The 15,359-nt window shown below is 56.4% G+C and overlaps 2 protein-coding genes across 3 annotated transcripts in view; one reads left to right on the top strand and one right to left on the bottom strand.

The window, feature by feature from the left end:
- NR5A1 (nuclear receptor subfamily 5 group A member 1) overlaps positions 1-5,942 on the top strand; it is a 20,911-nt gene extending 14,969 nt beyond the window's left edge. Inside the window, exon 6 of one of the 2 annotated variants that reach the window (XM_012802374.1) lies at positions 5,238-5,942. In XM_012802374.1, coding sequence (XP_012657828.1) covers positions 5,238-5,485 — 248 coding nt within the window. In that variant the 3' untranslated portion in view covers positions 5,486-5,942. The remainder of the gene's footprint in view (positions 1-5,237) is intronic. The other variant, XM_012802375.1, reaches the window with a different exon arrangement.
- Positions 5,943-11,194: 5,252 nt separating this feature from the next.
- Positions 11,195-15,359, bottom strand: part of ADGRD2 (adhesion G protein-coupled receptor D2) — a 30,243-nt gene continuing 26,078 nt past the window's right edge. The window contains 5 exon segments of the mRNA XM_012802336.2: positions 11,195-11,223; positions 11,283-11,479; positions 11,612-11,670; positions 12,428-12,469; positions 12,560-12,601. Of these exon segments, the coding sequence (XP_012657790.2) occupies positions 11,195-11,223; positions 11,283-11,479; positions 11,612-11,670; positions 12,428-12,469; positions 12,560-12,601 (369 nt within the window).

Here is a 15,359-nt window from a genome sequence, read left to right as displayed (position 1 = left end):
GAGAGAGAGAGAGAGAGAGAGAGAGAAGCAGGGTTGCATAGTAGTCAGGAAAGGGGACCAGGTAGGGATAATGATCTGGAATCTAAATCTGGTCTCTTTCTGGCTGTGTGCCCTTAAGCAAGTCACTCGGCTCTCTGAGCCTCTGTTTCCCCATCTGTAAAATAACCATCCTGATAATCCTTACCTTGCTATAAGGATTTAATGAGAGAATTTCCCCAAAGGGCTCAGCGCTTGGCTTGACACCTCAGAAGTGTGTGTCAGAGTTGTTTTTATCGTAAGTTAATGAGCAAATGAACAAATTAATGAACAAAGCAATGAATGAACCGGGTCACAGTCTCCATCCTGATCACAGGCTGTGTCTGTCTGGCACAATGCCTTATCTTTGGGCACAGGGACATGGGTCTGGCTGAGCTGGGGCTGTCAGGGGAGGAGGAAGAAGAGGCTCTGGGACCTGGGCCTGGCTGTGCTGATGGTGAGCAGTAAGAGAAGAGCCACAGAGGCCATGGCTGGCAAGTGCTGGGTTGGGAGAGGAGCTGGAGCAGCCCAGTGATGGGTTCTGGCCAGAGAGGAGAAAGCACATCCACCTGGGACATCAGGGAAGGCTTCTTGGAGGAGGAGTCTCCTAGGAGACTAAGAGCACTCTGGGTGAAACAAAACAAGTGACATTAAAGGTATTCCTGACTAAAGGGACAGCTTATGCAAAGTTATGGGGAAATCCTGAAAGTTGGGTGTGTGTGGAGGGGGCTGGTGAGGTGGACAGAGGCAGTGTCACACCTTGAATGGCAGGCCGTGTGCCCAGAGCCTTTCCATGGGGAGGATTTTATGCAGGAGTCGCATGATCAAATTTGCATCTCATCAAGGCCCTTCTAAGTACAGCAGGGAAAGGGGGCCCTGCTAGAGGCCAGGCTGTGGCAGGGTGGAGCAGACAGCCCCAGAGCCTGGAGCACAGGGTTCCTCCTCCCCAGCTCTCCCCAGAGCTGGTGATCCCCCAGAGCTAGGCCTCCAGGGAGTCTGGGCCCCAGAGGGAGTTCACCACTTGCCTGTAGACCTCCAGCTGGCATGCAGGGTGTCACCCTCTGGGATTGCTCCTCCCGGGGCGGGCAGCCTGAACCTGAGTGCTCTACTTGGGTCCCCCACCCACCCCTGCCCTGCAGCTCCCTCAGCGCCTCCTCCTCGCCTGCCTCCGCATAAGGGCGCCATTTGGTGTCTAAATAGGGAGGGCGCGGAGGCAGGTAAGGAGGTTTAATTAAAATTAGTGCCTCTCTCCTGGCAATCACGGTGTTTATGAAGATGGGCCCGGCTGGCATTGTTCCGCCGAGGACTTAATCGAAGCTTAATGGATTGACCTAACATTCGATTTCCTGACTCCCATTGAGGCGGAGGCAGCAGCATTCCCTTAAGCGTTTGCAATTTACCCACTGCTCCGCGCCAACAAAAGGCGGCCTGAATAGCAGCCCCACTTGAGGGGCCATTGTGCGCGGGGGCGCCTGCCTGAGTCACTGCTATTGGGACAACATTCTTTATGCCTCGCTGGAATGAAAGGATTATTCAAATATTCAATTAAACCGTGAAAAGGGGGCTTTTCTGAGAAGCTGGGGGCCCCCAGCTCCACAGAGCTTGAGGGCTGCTTTCCAAGGTGGGGGTCCTATCTCCCAGCCCCAGCACTGTGGGGGAGCTGAGCACAAGCACTCTTGAGGGGGCTATGGGGGCGCAAGCTTGTCTCCAATGTGCCCATCGATAATCTGTGGGCACTCAGGGCCTGGAGCTGGGCACACAGGCGAGGTCCAGTTCTTGGCCACCCTGTGAGGTAGAGATTAATTTGCTTCCACTGCAGATGACAAGAAAATGAAACTCAGAGAGAGGAAGTGACTTGCCCAAGGTCACACAGCTGACTGTAGAGCTTGGATTTGAACCCCTGACTCATGGCAGGGGCGTCTCCGGATTGGTGGAGGAAGAGCATGATGTTCTGTGGGCTGTTGGCTGTCACACCCATCGTAGGGTCTTCAGAGCCTGAGGGCCCATGGAGGCCTGGAGAAGGGGAATGACTTGCGCAGGGTCTCAAGAGGAGAAAGTCAAGTCTAGGGGCCAGGGTAGCCTCTGTGGGGGTAACCCTGGGTCCCCAGGGGTGGAAGCTCTTGGATGGAATATAATGTTACATCTAATCCCCCAGGAATCGGTGGCCAAGCTTAACTCAGCCCCTAGGCACGGGGACCCAGCCCTGCTTGCCCACAGTGGGAGGCTTGGGCTTTGCAGTCAGAGGAGCCTGGGTATCCTTTGTGTGCCTCAGGCATGCCCTGACTCAGTGAGCCTTGGGGCTGTCTGGTCCTGCGTGTCTGGATGTCTGTGGGGATTATGTGAGCTGGGTGCAAGGTGCCAGGTGGATGCCCAGGAAACTGGGTCCAGATTCTTGGACTACAGTTCCTGGGGTGCAGTTCATGACCATGCTTCCTTCTGCCAGTCCTGTGGTGGCTGCCCTGTGGGGGGAGTCGGGGTCTCTAGCCTGCTGAGAGCTGAGAAACCACAGAATGTCTAGGAGGGGCTGTCCCTGAATCCTGTCCTTGTCTGCACCCACCCCCAGCACTGTCGTCCCTGGTACTGTGCAGCTGGGAACAGTAAATCCTAGTAAAGCCAAGGCCCTGGTCCTCTCCAGACCCCACCCGCCCCTGTCCCGAAGGCAGCATTCCGGCCAGTCCTCCCCACCCCAGCTGTTTCCTCCAGACCCCTTTACTGCTTTGTGGCCTTGAGCTAGTCCCTGTCCTCTAGACCCCCAGACTTCTTGTGAATTGTCAGTAGATGATTATCAGGAGACTGGCCCAGCTCTGGGGGACAGGGACAATGGAAAGTGAAGGCAAATGGGACAGGAGAAGGATGGGAAGAGGTTAGGATAGGGATGGAGCCAGCAGGCAGCTGTTGCCTCTCTACTCAGGAGCTTAGCTAGGTGGTGTGACTTCCCACGACCTTTGAGTGTGTCTGGGGCAGGCCGGGCTATGGAGCAGGGCTGCTATGTACAGTTGGACAGGATGCTTACTGCACAAGGGCACCCTAGCCAGGGTGGAGTGAGTGAAATCCAGGTGCACCTCTCTGGGCGAGGGGGAACTTCCAACTGGAGCAAAGGTGGCTTATAGGCAAATGGTGATTCTAGGGAGGTTAGGAAGGAATGACCCTGAAGGGAGGATATGGGGTCAGGGGTGGGGGTGGAGGATGGGAGGCCAGATCCTGCCAACTGCCCTGGCCCAGCCCTGGGCCCAGCTCGGGTTTCCCTAAATCCGACTTTGGACAACATAGGCCTTGGCAGGCGTGCTGGGGGTGGCCGGGGATCAGGGTTGCCAGGAGCGGGGAGCTCTTCTGGTGCAGCAGGTGTTAAGAGGGATTAGGGAGCGGGGGGCTGCACATGCTGGCTCTGAACTCCCCCGCAGCAGCAGAGCTGGGTGATAGGGGCAGAGGGGAAGCAGAGAGGTGACCATTTTCTGAGCCTCTGGTCACCATGTCTCAAGCAAGACTGGCTAGGACTTGAGGGCCGGGGGCTGATTCTGTGGATGCCTGCTAACCCCAGGCCCCCCCAGTCAGGGTACCACAGGGGAAGCTGTCCAGGAGGTGGGGGAGGCCTGCAAGCTGTGAGGAAGAGTAGGGTGGCAGGAAATTGACCCAGGCTCTCCCCACACCTATACCCTCCCTGCTAGGGTACAGGGACTCATCCAGGGGGCCAGTGCTCCTACATGGAGGCTGGAATTTGAACCTGGTCTGTCTCCCTCCAGAGACATGTGTTTGTTATCTCTTCCCTGGACCTGGGGGGTGCTTCAACCGCAGTGGGCACAGGCCACACCCCTCCTCTCCCTCCCACGCGGAGCCATTCCTTCACGTTCAACACGCATCCTCCTGTTTGTCCCCGTTCTTACGTAAGGTCTGCTTTGTGCGCAAGCACTTTTAATTTATGTAAATGGCTGTGCCTTATAGATCTCATTCTGGGTCTTCCTTTTATGTGTTTTGTTTTCCACTCAGCCCCGTGCTCAGCTCAAAGATCCATCCATTTGCTTTGTGCTCTGTCTTCCCCATCACTTCTGTCTCCTGCACGTGGTTCTTGGGGTGCAGCCACCACATGGCCTTCTAGACCACCTCCTCCCATTGTAAAATCAGACGGTCCCTGCCTTAGCCTTGGTTCTGTTCACAATAAGTTGACTTTACGATGGAGGGAAAGCCATTTGCACTGGGTACACAGCATGCTTAGAGTACCCATGTAGCCGTTTTGATTTTCATTTTCAGTACATGTGACATTGGATACTTTTAAATAAAATAGGCTGTGTTAGATGACATTGCCTAATGATAGGCTAATGGAAGTCAGGCAGTTCAGGTGGGTAGGCCAAGGTATGATGCTTGGTGAGCTAAGTGCATTAAATGCATTTTTGACTTACGATATTTTTAGCTCATGATTGGGACTCAGATAAGTTGAGGAGCACCTGTATTGCTGCAGTGAACATCTGTGTCCCCTCAGGATGGGAGCCTCCCTATTGGAGACCAAAAGAGTGCCCACTGTTCTCTAGAATGGGGCCTCTGGTCCTCATGCCTCACCTCATAAGATAGGACCCTCCACTCACAGTGCACAGTAACGCTGAAGGTGACGGTGGTGGGGACGAGGCATTAATGATGTTGACAACCACATAACGTTGACCGTGGTGGCCGGGATGGTATTGTCAGTGGCAGCAGTGGTGCCGTCATGCCCATGGTGAGAGCAGGAATAATAATGACATCAAAGAAACTGAGTTTCTCACATTCCAGACACTTCTAAGCACTTTTCACGTATCAACTCCCAAAATTCTTATGACAATCTTGCCAAATAGGTACTGTTGTCACCCCATTTTGCTGATGAGGAAGGTGAGAGGTTAAATAACATGCTCAGGATATACTTGGTGGGGCTGGAGATGATTTGGGTGACTCTGGATGTTTATCATGACCATTGCGATGGTGACAATGGCAGTGATGATGGTGACAGGTGGCTGTGATGGGATGGCTGATGGTGGTAGTGTCTGTGTTTGTGACAGCCACAAGGATGTAGGTATTGGTGACCGAGGACAGTGGTGGCATTTGTCAACCATAGTGAGAATAATGGTGATGGAGAGATTGTGGTTGATGGTGGCAATGCCTGTGTCTTTGGTGGTCATAGGCAAAGTGGTATTGGTGATGCTGGTGACAGTATTGGTCTGACCCCGATGAGGATGGTGACCGAGCTCTTCCCTTTGCAGATGTGAAGTTTCTGAATAATCACAGCCTAGTGAAGGACGCTCAGGAGAAGGCCAACGCCGCCCTGCTCGATTACACCCTGTGCCACTACCCGCACTGCGGGGACAAGTTCCAGCAGCTGCTGCTGTGCCTGGTGGAGGTGCGGGCCCTGAGCATGCAGGCCAAGGAGTACCTGTACCACAAGCACCTGGGCAACGAGATGCCCCGCAACAACCTGCTCATCGAGATGCTACAAGCCAAGCAGACTTGAGCCTGGGCCAGCTGGGCAGGGCCAGGGCCGGCGGGGCACAGTCACCTCCCAGCCCTCTAGATGGTTTATTTGATTGCCAACCCAGGAGCCCCCTCCTGTAGGCCCCTGCCCCTGAGCTCCGATGTGGTGTGTTTGGGAAGGTGGGTAAGGTCAGCTGGGCCTGGCTGAGGTGGGGTGGCTCAGCCACTGGCACTTGCCTGCTTCTCAGAGTGCCCCCAGGAGGCGGCTGCTGAGCCCCCTCTTCTGTCCCCCTGCTCTCAGCTGTCTGTCCTGGAGCCTGAAGCAAAGTCTGGGAGGAGGTTTGGGATTTCCTGGTGGGCTTTGATGTCCCTTGGGTCAGAGATCATCCCTTCCCTGCTCCTGAAAACACTGACTGGGAGAAGCTGAGTGGGTGTCCACTGGGGGAGAAGGGAGGATCCCCAGAGCTCCTCCATGGAGACCGGAGGGAAGCCCTCTGCTTCATAAACCAGGGAAACCGAGTTTGCTAAGTTGATCAGGGGCTGTTGGGCCCTGGAGAACACTGGGAGACTGGTTAGGACAAAAAGACCTCCTTCCTGGTCCTTCAACCCCATCTGACTTCTGCAGGGGGGAGCTTTGCTCCATTATCTTAAAGAAATTTTGCCACAATCATCTTTTGATCCTGCTCCCACCAGGGGAGAATTTTGGTACATGTGAGCCACACCCACAGTTGGCCAGCCCAGGCCGGTATTTATCTGCACCAAGAGGCTTTGTGGTTTTTTGTGTTTCTTTCTTTCTTTTTTTTTTTTTGTTTGCCCAGATATTCCCTGAAAGATGTGTGCGATTGCAGGTAGGGGGTACATCTGAGGACTGGGGCTGGGATTTAGGGATTAGTATTAAGCATGGCCCTTGATTTCTCCCTCAGGCACTCTCACATCAAGCACCCTATGGGTGGTGCTGACTCTCTATCTCCCACCCCAGTCCAGAGAGAGGTGTTTCTTGTCCGGCCCACTAGATGGACAGTGGGATACTGTGGGGCAGGTGGGGGAGCTCAGAGTCTCTGTGGGTTGAAGTATAGGGGAACTTGGGAGGGTGTGTGGGTCTCTAGATCAAAAACAATCCTGATGGGCCCTTCCCTCATGGCCCCGTCCACTGGGTCCTTTGCTGCAAACCCAGGAAACTGGGCCTCAGCTCCCTGGCCTCTTCCCCTGTGTCCTATGTCGTGAAAGACACAAGATTGGGCATTCATGTCCCTGCCTTCCACCACCCTGTCTCAGTTCCTGCCTCTAACCCCTGAAACGTGTGCCCCGGCCAAGGCCAGAGACCCATAGCCCCCAAAACGAGAAGTGCCCTTAAGAATCTCCCCAGCTCCCGCAGCCCTGGAATAAATTTTGCAATTAGTTTCCAGCTACCTTTGCCTAGTTACATTCTGAGGTCAAGGCATAAGCTCCTGGGGCGGGGGTTTGGGTGGTAGGCTGAGGTGGGGCAGTGTTCTGACCAGATTAGAGAGGACTTGCAGGCAACCTTTGGTTCAAAATTTGGGGAGGCAGTGTGGGTTGCTGGGGCTGGGTAGGGGCATGCTAGGCACTTTTGGACCTTGGGCTTCATCTCACCCTGGGTCCCTGAAGCACTGGGAGGCCTGGGAGATGCTGTGGTCTTCCAGGGGCTCAGTTTCAGTTCTACCTTTCCTGGCCATGCCAGCTTGGCCCCCGTCTTGAGTGGAGGAGAGCTGTCATTTAATGGGCACCTACTGTGTGCTATCCTTCATCTCACTGTCCCTATGGTGGCCCTGTGAGGCTGGGGTTTAATCTGGAGAGAAAAGCACTTGTCAAGGGCCCCCCAACCAGAAAACTGGGTCTGGCTGTTGTCAGAACATTGGCTCTTTCCTTTTTGCCCTTGTCCCTCATGGATTGATGGCCTGTCCCACTCCACACTTGGTGGCAGCAGTGCGCACATCAGAGCTCCCCCTGGTCCTGTCATCCTATCTGCTCTTCAAAGCCACTTCTGCAGGTGGAGGCCCCTGATTACAGGTGAAGAAACTGAGGCATAGAAGAAGTGGCTTGTCCAAGGCCATACAGCTGAGAAGTGGACTGCAATGTGTAAAGCTCCATCTTCCTTACTCACTTTGGCCAACTTAAACAGTTAATCTCCAGGGCCACTCTGGTCTTCCCAGTGCTTCTGTGCAAAATAGAAAAAGATACCCTCGTCCAGGGGAATATAGCCCTGGGCAAATGCCTTGGCAGTGACTCTTAGGCAAAGAAAAAGGCATCCTCTCCTTGGCACCTGCAGAAATGAAGCAGGCTCCCTACATTCTGCCTTGGGCAATGGCCAGCCTTGTAGGAGGAGAAAATCTTAATCAAATTGCAGTCTGATGTGATGCTTGATGTGATGCTTCATGTAACTGAGCCGGATAAGATGACGTGATCGGCTCTGCTTCTGGAGGGACAGGGGCAGGCCCAGGAAGGCTTCATAGTAGAAGTGTCATCCAAATTGGGTTTTGAAGGATGCCCAGGAGTTCCCCGGCTAGACAGGAGTTATGAGCAGTCCAGGCAGAGGGAGCAGTGTGAGCAGAAGGATGGAAGGGTGTCAGTCAGCAGTGTTCGGGGACCTCGTTATTTAGATGGAGAGAAAAAGGGGCATGGGGGAGGAAGTGTGTGGGACAGAGGAGGGGCAACTGGAAAGGACTCCATGGCCCCATCTCTGGCTCATCCCTCATGGCCCACATGACTAGTTTGGGAAGAGACCTCCTAAAGGTGAGGGGAAAAAGAGTCAGAAGACACTAAAGGGCAAGCGGTAAGGAGCCACCAAGTGACCTGCCCACCCCCTTGCTGCCCCTTCAGGCTTCATCCCCAACCATCCTCCCCCACAGCAGGTAGGGGCCTACCCTGCTCAGGATCGGCCCAGCCCTTCCTCCACCTTCCTAACGCAGGGTGGGGGCTCTGCCATCCCCCCATGGGGCCACACTGGCTTCTCTCCAGACGCTATCCCTGCCTGGCACCTTTAAGGCCTAGAACATTCCCTCCTTTGGGCCACAGGGTCCAGCTCCTACAACCTCATACTTCTGTCACTGGCCACAGCTGACATTTCATAAGTGCCTACTGTGTGCCAGCTATTTCCTAAGTGCCTACTATGTGCCAGGCTCCATGCCCAGCACTAGCACAAGCCTGTGGTGACACCTCATGTTGCTTGCCTCAGAGACCCAATGTCCCCCAGGCTACAGATGACAGACTGGGTTTTCAAAGGCAAACAGGCCCCATCCCCACATGAAATACCTAGAATGGTGCTTGTGTGGGTGGGTCAAACACCCTGGGATAGATTTTGCCCAGACTCAACCTGGACAGGGGTCAGAGTGGAAGCTAGAGGGCCTCTTTGGGCTTCTGTTGCTCCTCACTCAGCCCTGCCCCACCTGCTGTGGAGAGGCTACTGTGGCACCACTCAGCTGTGCCAGTCTTGCCCAGCAAGATCTGAGCCCGGCTGATGTCAGCAGGTGTTAGCAGCTACTGCACCCCAAGTCCCAGCTCTTTGCCTGCCCCCTGCCTTGGGGCCCTCCTTGGTCCTAGGCCTGGTGCTGAGCCCTAACATCATCCCTGCTGCTCCCCTCACACTAAAGCCTCCTCTGCCCAAGAAGTGTCCAAGATTCAGAGAACCTTGCCCAGGAATACATAGTGGCTGCTGGCAGGGCCTGGTCTCCCAACCTGACTCAGAGGCATCAAGACTCAGTAGGCCTCTAGTGCCTCCTCTGAGCAGTGTGCCTGGGTGGCTTCCACTCATACTGCCACCATCCTGGCTGCTATGTCACCTGCCAGGGTGTCAGCATCACCTCTGAGTCCTCTTTTGTACAGGAAAGCCAAAGTGACAGCATTTCTTGCTCCTTCCCTCCTCCCAGAGGGCCTGGACTCCTTTCCCTCTCCCCAGGCCAGTATGACAGAGCCCCTCACATCATTCACCCATCCCCACCCTGCCCCAGGGACCAGCAGAGCCTCAACAGTACCATTTATTGCCACAGACAACCACAGGGCACACAGAAGGAACACCTGGGCAGGTGGAAGGAACAAATCACAGACAGCATGCACAGGGGACACAGCCGTGGAACGGTGGCGGGTGGGTTAGGACTACTGAGCTGGGGCCCATACTTCCTAGTAGGAGCTCGAGGCCCAGGCGGCGGAGTAGGGGTGGTCCAGGTGCCACTGCTGCTGTCTCGGCTGCGCCTAGGGGGTCCCAGGCAGAAGTCCCCAGGCTGAGCTCAGCTGGGGCAGGGCTTGGAGGAAAGTGCCCCCTCCACTCTGTCTAGAAGGGTCAAATACCCTGGGATAGATTTTGCCCCAGACTCAACCCGGGTTAGGGGTCAGAGTGGAAACTAGAAGGTCATTGGGTGCTGGGGGGCCTCTGGGAGGAAAGTGTGTCCTTTGAGCTGGGATGGCAGGGAACGGTGATGAAGGCCCCCAACAAGGGGGAGAGGGCTGGGAACAGACTGGAGGAAGACGCTGGGCAGTCCCAGCTCAGCCTCAGTTTCTCCACCCTGAGAACACCTGCATGCCTGGGAGGGCTCCGAGGGCTTTTGAAAGGGCAATGGCAGGCTCCCTGAGGGGCACAACTGACAGTCCCCACTCTCCCAACCTCTTGCTCGGGCCACCTAAGTGGGGAGCCGGGTCTAGAAGCGGGGTGGGAACGGGGGAGGGGGGCAGGATCCGGGGTTCCAGAGAGTGGGGCCTAGGTGGAAGCGGCTCCGTTGCTACGGGCAGCCCTAGCAACGCACCCATTCAGCGGAGACAAAGGCGCTGTCACTTGAGCGCAGAGGCGCCGCCGCACGCTCTAGTTCCCGCAGCCAGCGCCGCGAGTGGGGGCGGGGTGGGGCGGGGGCCGCGGGGGCGGGAGCAGCTCCGGCCCCGGGAGCGCCCGCCGCGCCTACGCCCCGCAGCCTGCAGGGGGCGCTCCCAGCCCATTTTGGAAAGGGGAAGGTGTGACTCCAAGAGACGGAGACACCAGCCAGAGGCAGGGGCCAGCTGGGCCCTTGGGGTCACACAGACCTGGGATCAGATGTGCTTATGCTTACACCCAAAGACCACGGCTGTTCCTGTTCCCCATCTGTGTGGATAGGGCTTGACTTCAGCTCTGCTACTGATTCCCACAAGTTGCTGCTACTTTTTGTGCCTCAGCTTCCTCACCCACGTAATGGGAGAAAACAGCAGGGCCATTCACTGGGTTGAATCAGCAGGTGCCTGGGGTTTAACAGCAGGCCTCTTACCCTAGGCTGGAGAATATGGTTTAAGATTGCAGGGACTTAGGTGCAGGGAGGCTGACAGAGAGCAGGACCCCCATGGTTCCCCTCTGCCCAGGCTGTCCTCTCCCTAGGCAGTGCTGGACTGTCCCCGGCCTTGCCCAGCTGCTGCAACACACCCCCCCCCGCCCCCTCTCATAATATGGTGCCTCCACCTGCTATCTAGCTGGGGAAACTAAGGCCTTAGAGGATGGTACTTGGCCCTCACTGGGTCTGGAAGGCCTTTCAGATCACAAGGCATCACCAGAGAGGCCCTCAGAGGGGAGGCTAGTCTTGGGGACAGAGGGAAGGCAGACTTCTTGTTCACTGCCCCTCCCCTTCAGGCAGCACCAGCTTTTAAAGGGGTTCCACCAACTAGCCCCCTAACTATTCCCTAAATAGCCCCCTTCCAAGGCCCACAGTGTGTTAATGGAGGACTTTTGGGGACCAGCAAGTAGCAGAGTGAGGGGAGGGAGGCTGGGTGTGGGTGGTCTTCAAATCACCTCCTCCTGGTGCAGTGAGGCTGAGGGGGTGACAAAGTCAGAAGGGGAGAGGGGGAGCCCTATGAGGTGGGAGCTGTACCTGAAGCTTTGAATGCCGTCAGCTCCACAACCTGAGGATAGAGGGGCCCATCAGGGGGGTGGGCTCCATCTCTATGCTCCCCCTTTCTCTTAGCCACCTTGGCAATCACTCCTCCCTCCCCCATGGCCTTGGCATTCAGGGCCTGCCAGCACATGGGCAGCAGCTCCCGCTGCTCCCAGGGCCCTGCAGCATGGTAACTAAGGAACACATTCCAGGGGGTGCCCCCACTCCAGCCCCTCCTCTAGTCCCTGTGATGTCTCCAATCCTGAGGGCTACTCTGGCCAGCCCCCCTGCAAGATCTCTGTAGGCCCTACCCAGCCCCGCCTCACCGGTCTCTCGGGTTCTGCAATGGAGGAGAAGGCTGTGGGGATTCTGGGGCCATGGGTCCCTGGTGAAGAGAAACATTAGAGTTGGCAAATTTGGGGCAGACCGAGGCAGGACCCTCTCTTTGCTCCCCCATCCTGAGAGTGGCACTCTCATTATCAAATATCCTAAGATCCACTCAAAGATCTAGCCCACAGATTAGTGATGAGGAAACAAAGGCCTAGAGAGGGAAGGTAACTTGTCCAAGGGCACGCACGGGGAAGGTGGGAGCTGTGACTGGAACCTCTGGCCTGGCCTTGCCTTAAAGTCATCCAACCCATGTCTTGCCTTAGGGTTCCAAGCCCCCATCCACGCACCTGTCTCTGTGAGTCTCCCAACCCTCTCTCTCTGCATGGAGATCCAGAAAAGATCACCCCAGGCAAGACCCACCTGTAGGGTGGGCACCAGGGAACCTGGTTTCCTGGTAACGGGTGGTAACAAGCCATTTCTAAGCCATTCCCCCAAGCCCTAAGGTTATACTTTATTGGGCTTCTGTTACTTTATCTTTCGGATGGGCTAACAGAAACTGCCCTTGTCCTCCTAGCTCCGAGCACTGGCGAAACTGAGGCACAGGGCAGCACTTGGACTAGAGGGGTGGTGAGGCCATACCTCTAAGAGCCACGTGTCTTCGGGGGGCAGCCAAGGCTATGGGGCTGGCCTGTGCTGTCTCCCATGGAACAGGGGGCCGCAGGCTGGCTCCTTGGGTCTGAAAGGACAGTACATCGGTGCTGGGATCCTGCCCCTCAGTGTCTGGGCCTCCTACCCCACCATCCCATGAGTACCTCAGCTGCCTTCTCAGTTGTCCTCTGCAGGGCACTCCACACCTGGGGGATGGCTGGAGATCAGGCCTGGGGGTGCTGAGCACCCACTCCACCCCAGTCTACCCATCCTACAGCCAGTGCGCCCAGGCTTACCTCCCCGTTGCAGGCTGCATAAACCAGGAAGATGTACGGCCCCTGGAGACAGACCCCTCAGGTGGGCAGGTGGCACAGCCTGGGACACCTGCTCCCAATGGCTTGGCCTCCCGCCCTGCCTGGGGCCATGGTGCTAGTAGTTACCACACCATAGCACAGATGAACGCTGAGGAACACAAAGCCCACCCTGCCCTCCTGTCCCATGGTGGGGGGGCTGCAGCATCAGCTGGAGAGGGGACATGGAGGGGCCTTCTCCCACTCCGCCCAGTGCCTGAAGCCCCTCTGACCTCTCATGTCTACTTCCCAGGCCTGCTCCATGCTCCCAACCTCACCATCCTGCAGGGCTTGCGGATATGAGGGGGAACACCTTCCTTAGCTCTAGGGCCGAGTCAGATCCCTGGACAGCAGACCCGTAAGTGCATTCTCACTTTGCCTCTAGCTGAGTGCCCTTCTCCTCCTTGAACCTCTGTCTCTTCATCTGGAAAGCAGGGATGAGGCCAGGACTTGCCTTTAAGGGGATGGGGGTGCTTGGTAAGAAGGACCTAGCACAGTGGCTGGGGCACAGCTGGCTTCCCTCGCCAAGGTATGGGGGCAAGAGGACCCTGTCTTTCACAAAGTACCATGACATTGGGGATCTTGCTTGACCCTCACAGCAGCTCCATGATGAGGGGAGGGGCGTTCACCCTGCAGCCCAGGGAGGGGGAGAGAGGAATGAGTCCCAAGCTCTACTGTGACCCAGCAGGCAGTCCAGCAGCCTGGGGCCTCCTCAGACTCCCCATGGCCTGAGGCTCAGACTGGAGGACTCAGGTTGGGGTATGTGGGATTCTGTGAGACCTTCCAGACTCCTAGGCCTGAAAGCTGGAGGCTCAGAGCCCAGCTCTTCCTTCTGATGCTCAGGCACCAACTGAGATGATGCTGCCACTATTCAGCCTCCGAGAGATTGGTGCCTCTGAGCCCCTGACACTTGGCCTATACCCTCTCAACTACCCATCTCAACTCCTTTTACTCCTACAATCAAAGGCATCTTTGCACGCTCCAACCCAACTACACCAGCACCTGCCTAACACACTCCATGGCTCCTAAGTACCATGACACAGGCAAGGCCTTTTCCCAAGCCCCATGCCAGACTGGGACAAAGTCTGAACTCTGCACAGTGGCTCTGGGACCTGTAACAGTCTGGCCCCCACATCCCTTACTGCCTCCCTTCTCACCAGCCTTCCCCCTCGTGCCTCCCTCACTTTGATCTCACCATACTCCCCTGGCTACAAACATCCCTTTCCTTCTCTCTATGCACCATCAGGTCTTAGCTGAGAATCCCCCCTCCAAGCAGCAGCCCTTCTGACTCCCCATGAGTGGCTCCTCTGTACCCTTCTGCCTTGATGGTCCCTTGGTCTCTCAGCCTCAATTGTACCACACTGTGCCTGTCGTGCAATTTTGTTGTTTGAATTCTTTGCTCCTATGCGCCAAAATAGGCAAAGGGTGAAAGGACTGGCTGGAGGTAGGAGGTGACACAGAGTAGGTGTGACAGAAACAAGGGAAGGGCCAGGCCTGGGGAGAGGGACCCAGAGAATAGGACCCTGAGCCCAAGAGGGTCACATGATCATCAGGTAGGCGCAGGTCCCCATAGGGCAGCCTGTCCTCTACTTTTGGCAGGAGATCTCCCTCAGGCAGGTCTGAGGCTAAGGTTGATAGGAGGGGATGAAAGAGGGTCACACCTCCTGAGATGGCTAGGCAGAGAAGAAAAGATGGGATGTCAGAGAGACAGGGGTGGGACGGACATGGAAAAGGCCAGGAAGAGCCAGGTGGGATCCATGCCAGGAAGATTACGTGCGGCTGAGGGAGAGAGGGGACAGTGACAAGAGAGTATGAGAGAGAAAGAATCTCTCAGAGAAAATTCAGAGACAGAGACAAAGGGCGAGACACTGAGAGGAAAGAACGAGAGGGTTAGGGTGTGAGGCCCAACCAATGGTGGCACTGTCCCCAGGGCCATGCTTCTGCCTGGCTGAGGAGCCCAGGTGGGGGTGGGGAGCATCAAGGACCCACCCCAAGAAATGGAAGAGCACCCAACAAGGATCTGGAGGGGTTGCCATGGTGATGTGCTGCTGCTGCCCCTCCTGTGTTTCAGCAGGATAGGGTCACCTTGCCTGGGTCACACTGAGACGGGCCAAGTTGGAATGGGAAGCCGTGAAGCCCTGGGGTGGGACATGGAGGAAGGGCTCACCTGTGTCAGGGAAGGGGGTGCAGCACAGCTCACCCACCACTCAGGCCCAGGTCTCCAGATCCATGCTCCCTGAGAACGGTGTAGGGAACCCCAAGGCCCCTCTCCAGGCAGGCCCCCCCCTCCATCTCCATCTCCCCGCTGGCCTGGCAGAAGATGGCTGAGTCCCCAAGGCCAGAATGGTCCAGGACCTGGTGGCCAACGCCCTCAGCTCCCCTCCCCCTCCTGCCTCATCCCCTTCATCACTTCACTTCTTCATCTCACCATGGCTGCCTCCCCCACTCAAAGGGCAGTTCCATGAGAACAGACTTTTGCTGTCTGGTATGCTGCTGGGACCCCATGCCCAGAGCAGCACCTGGCACGTTGTGGGTGTTTGGTGAGTGGTATGTGGGATGAAGGGTGACTGGGCAAGGGACACTCCCCAGGAGCAGGTCAGGACCTGGCTGTCATCCAGGCTGGATACCCCAAGGCTGAGAACACAGGCTCTGCAGAGGGCGCTCCCAGCTCTGTGCCTTCCTGTAGGCAACCTTGGGCGAGTGACTTCATGAGTGCTCAGTTTCCCCACTTGTTTTTTTTTTTTTT

The sequence above is a fragment of the Otolemur garnettii genome, unplaced genomic scaffold, assembly GCF_000181295.1.
Source record: "Otolemur garnettii isolate 467f Iridium unplaced genomic scaffold, OtoGar3 scaffold00014, whole genome shotgun sequence".
NCBI classification, from domain to species: Eukaryota; Metazoa; Chordata; class Mammalia; order Primates; family Galagidae; genus Otolemur; species Otolemur garnettii.
The sequence above is the reverse complement of the archived record's forward strand: the minus strand, read 5'-3'. Positions and strand labels throughout refer to the sequence as shown.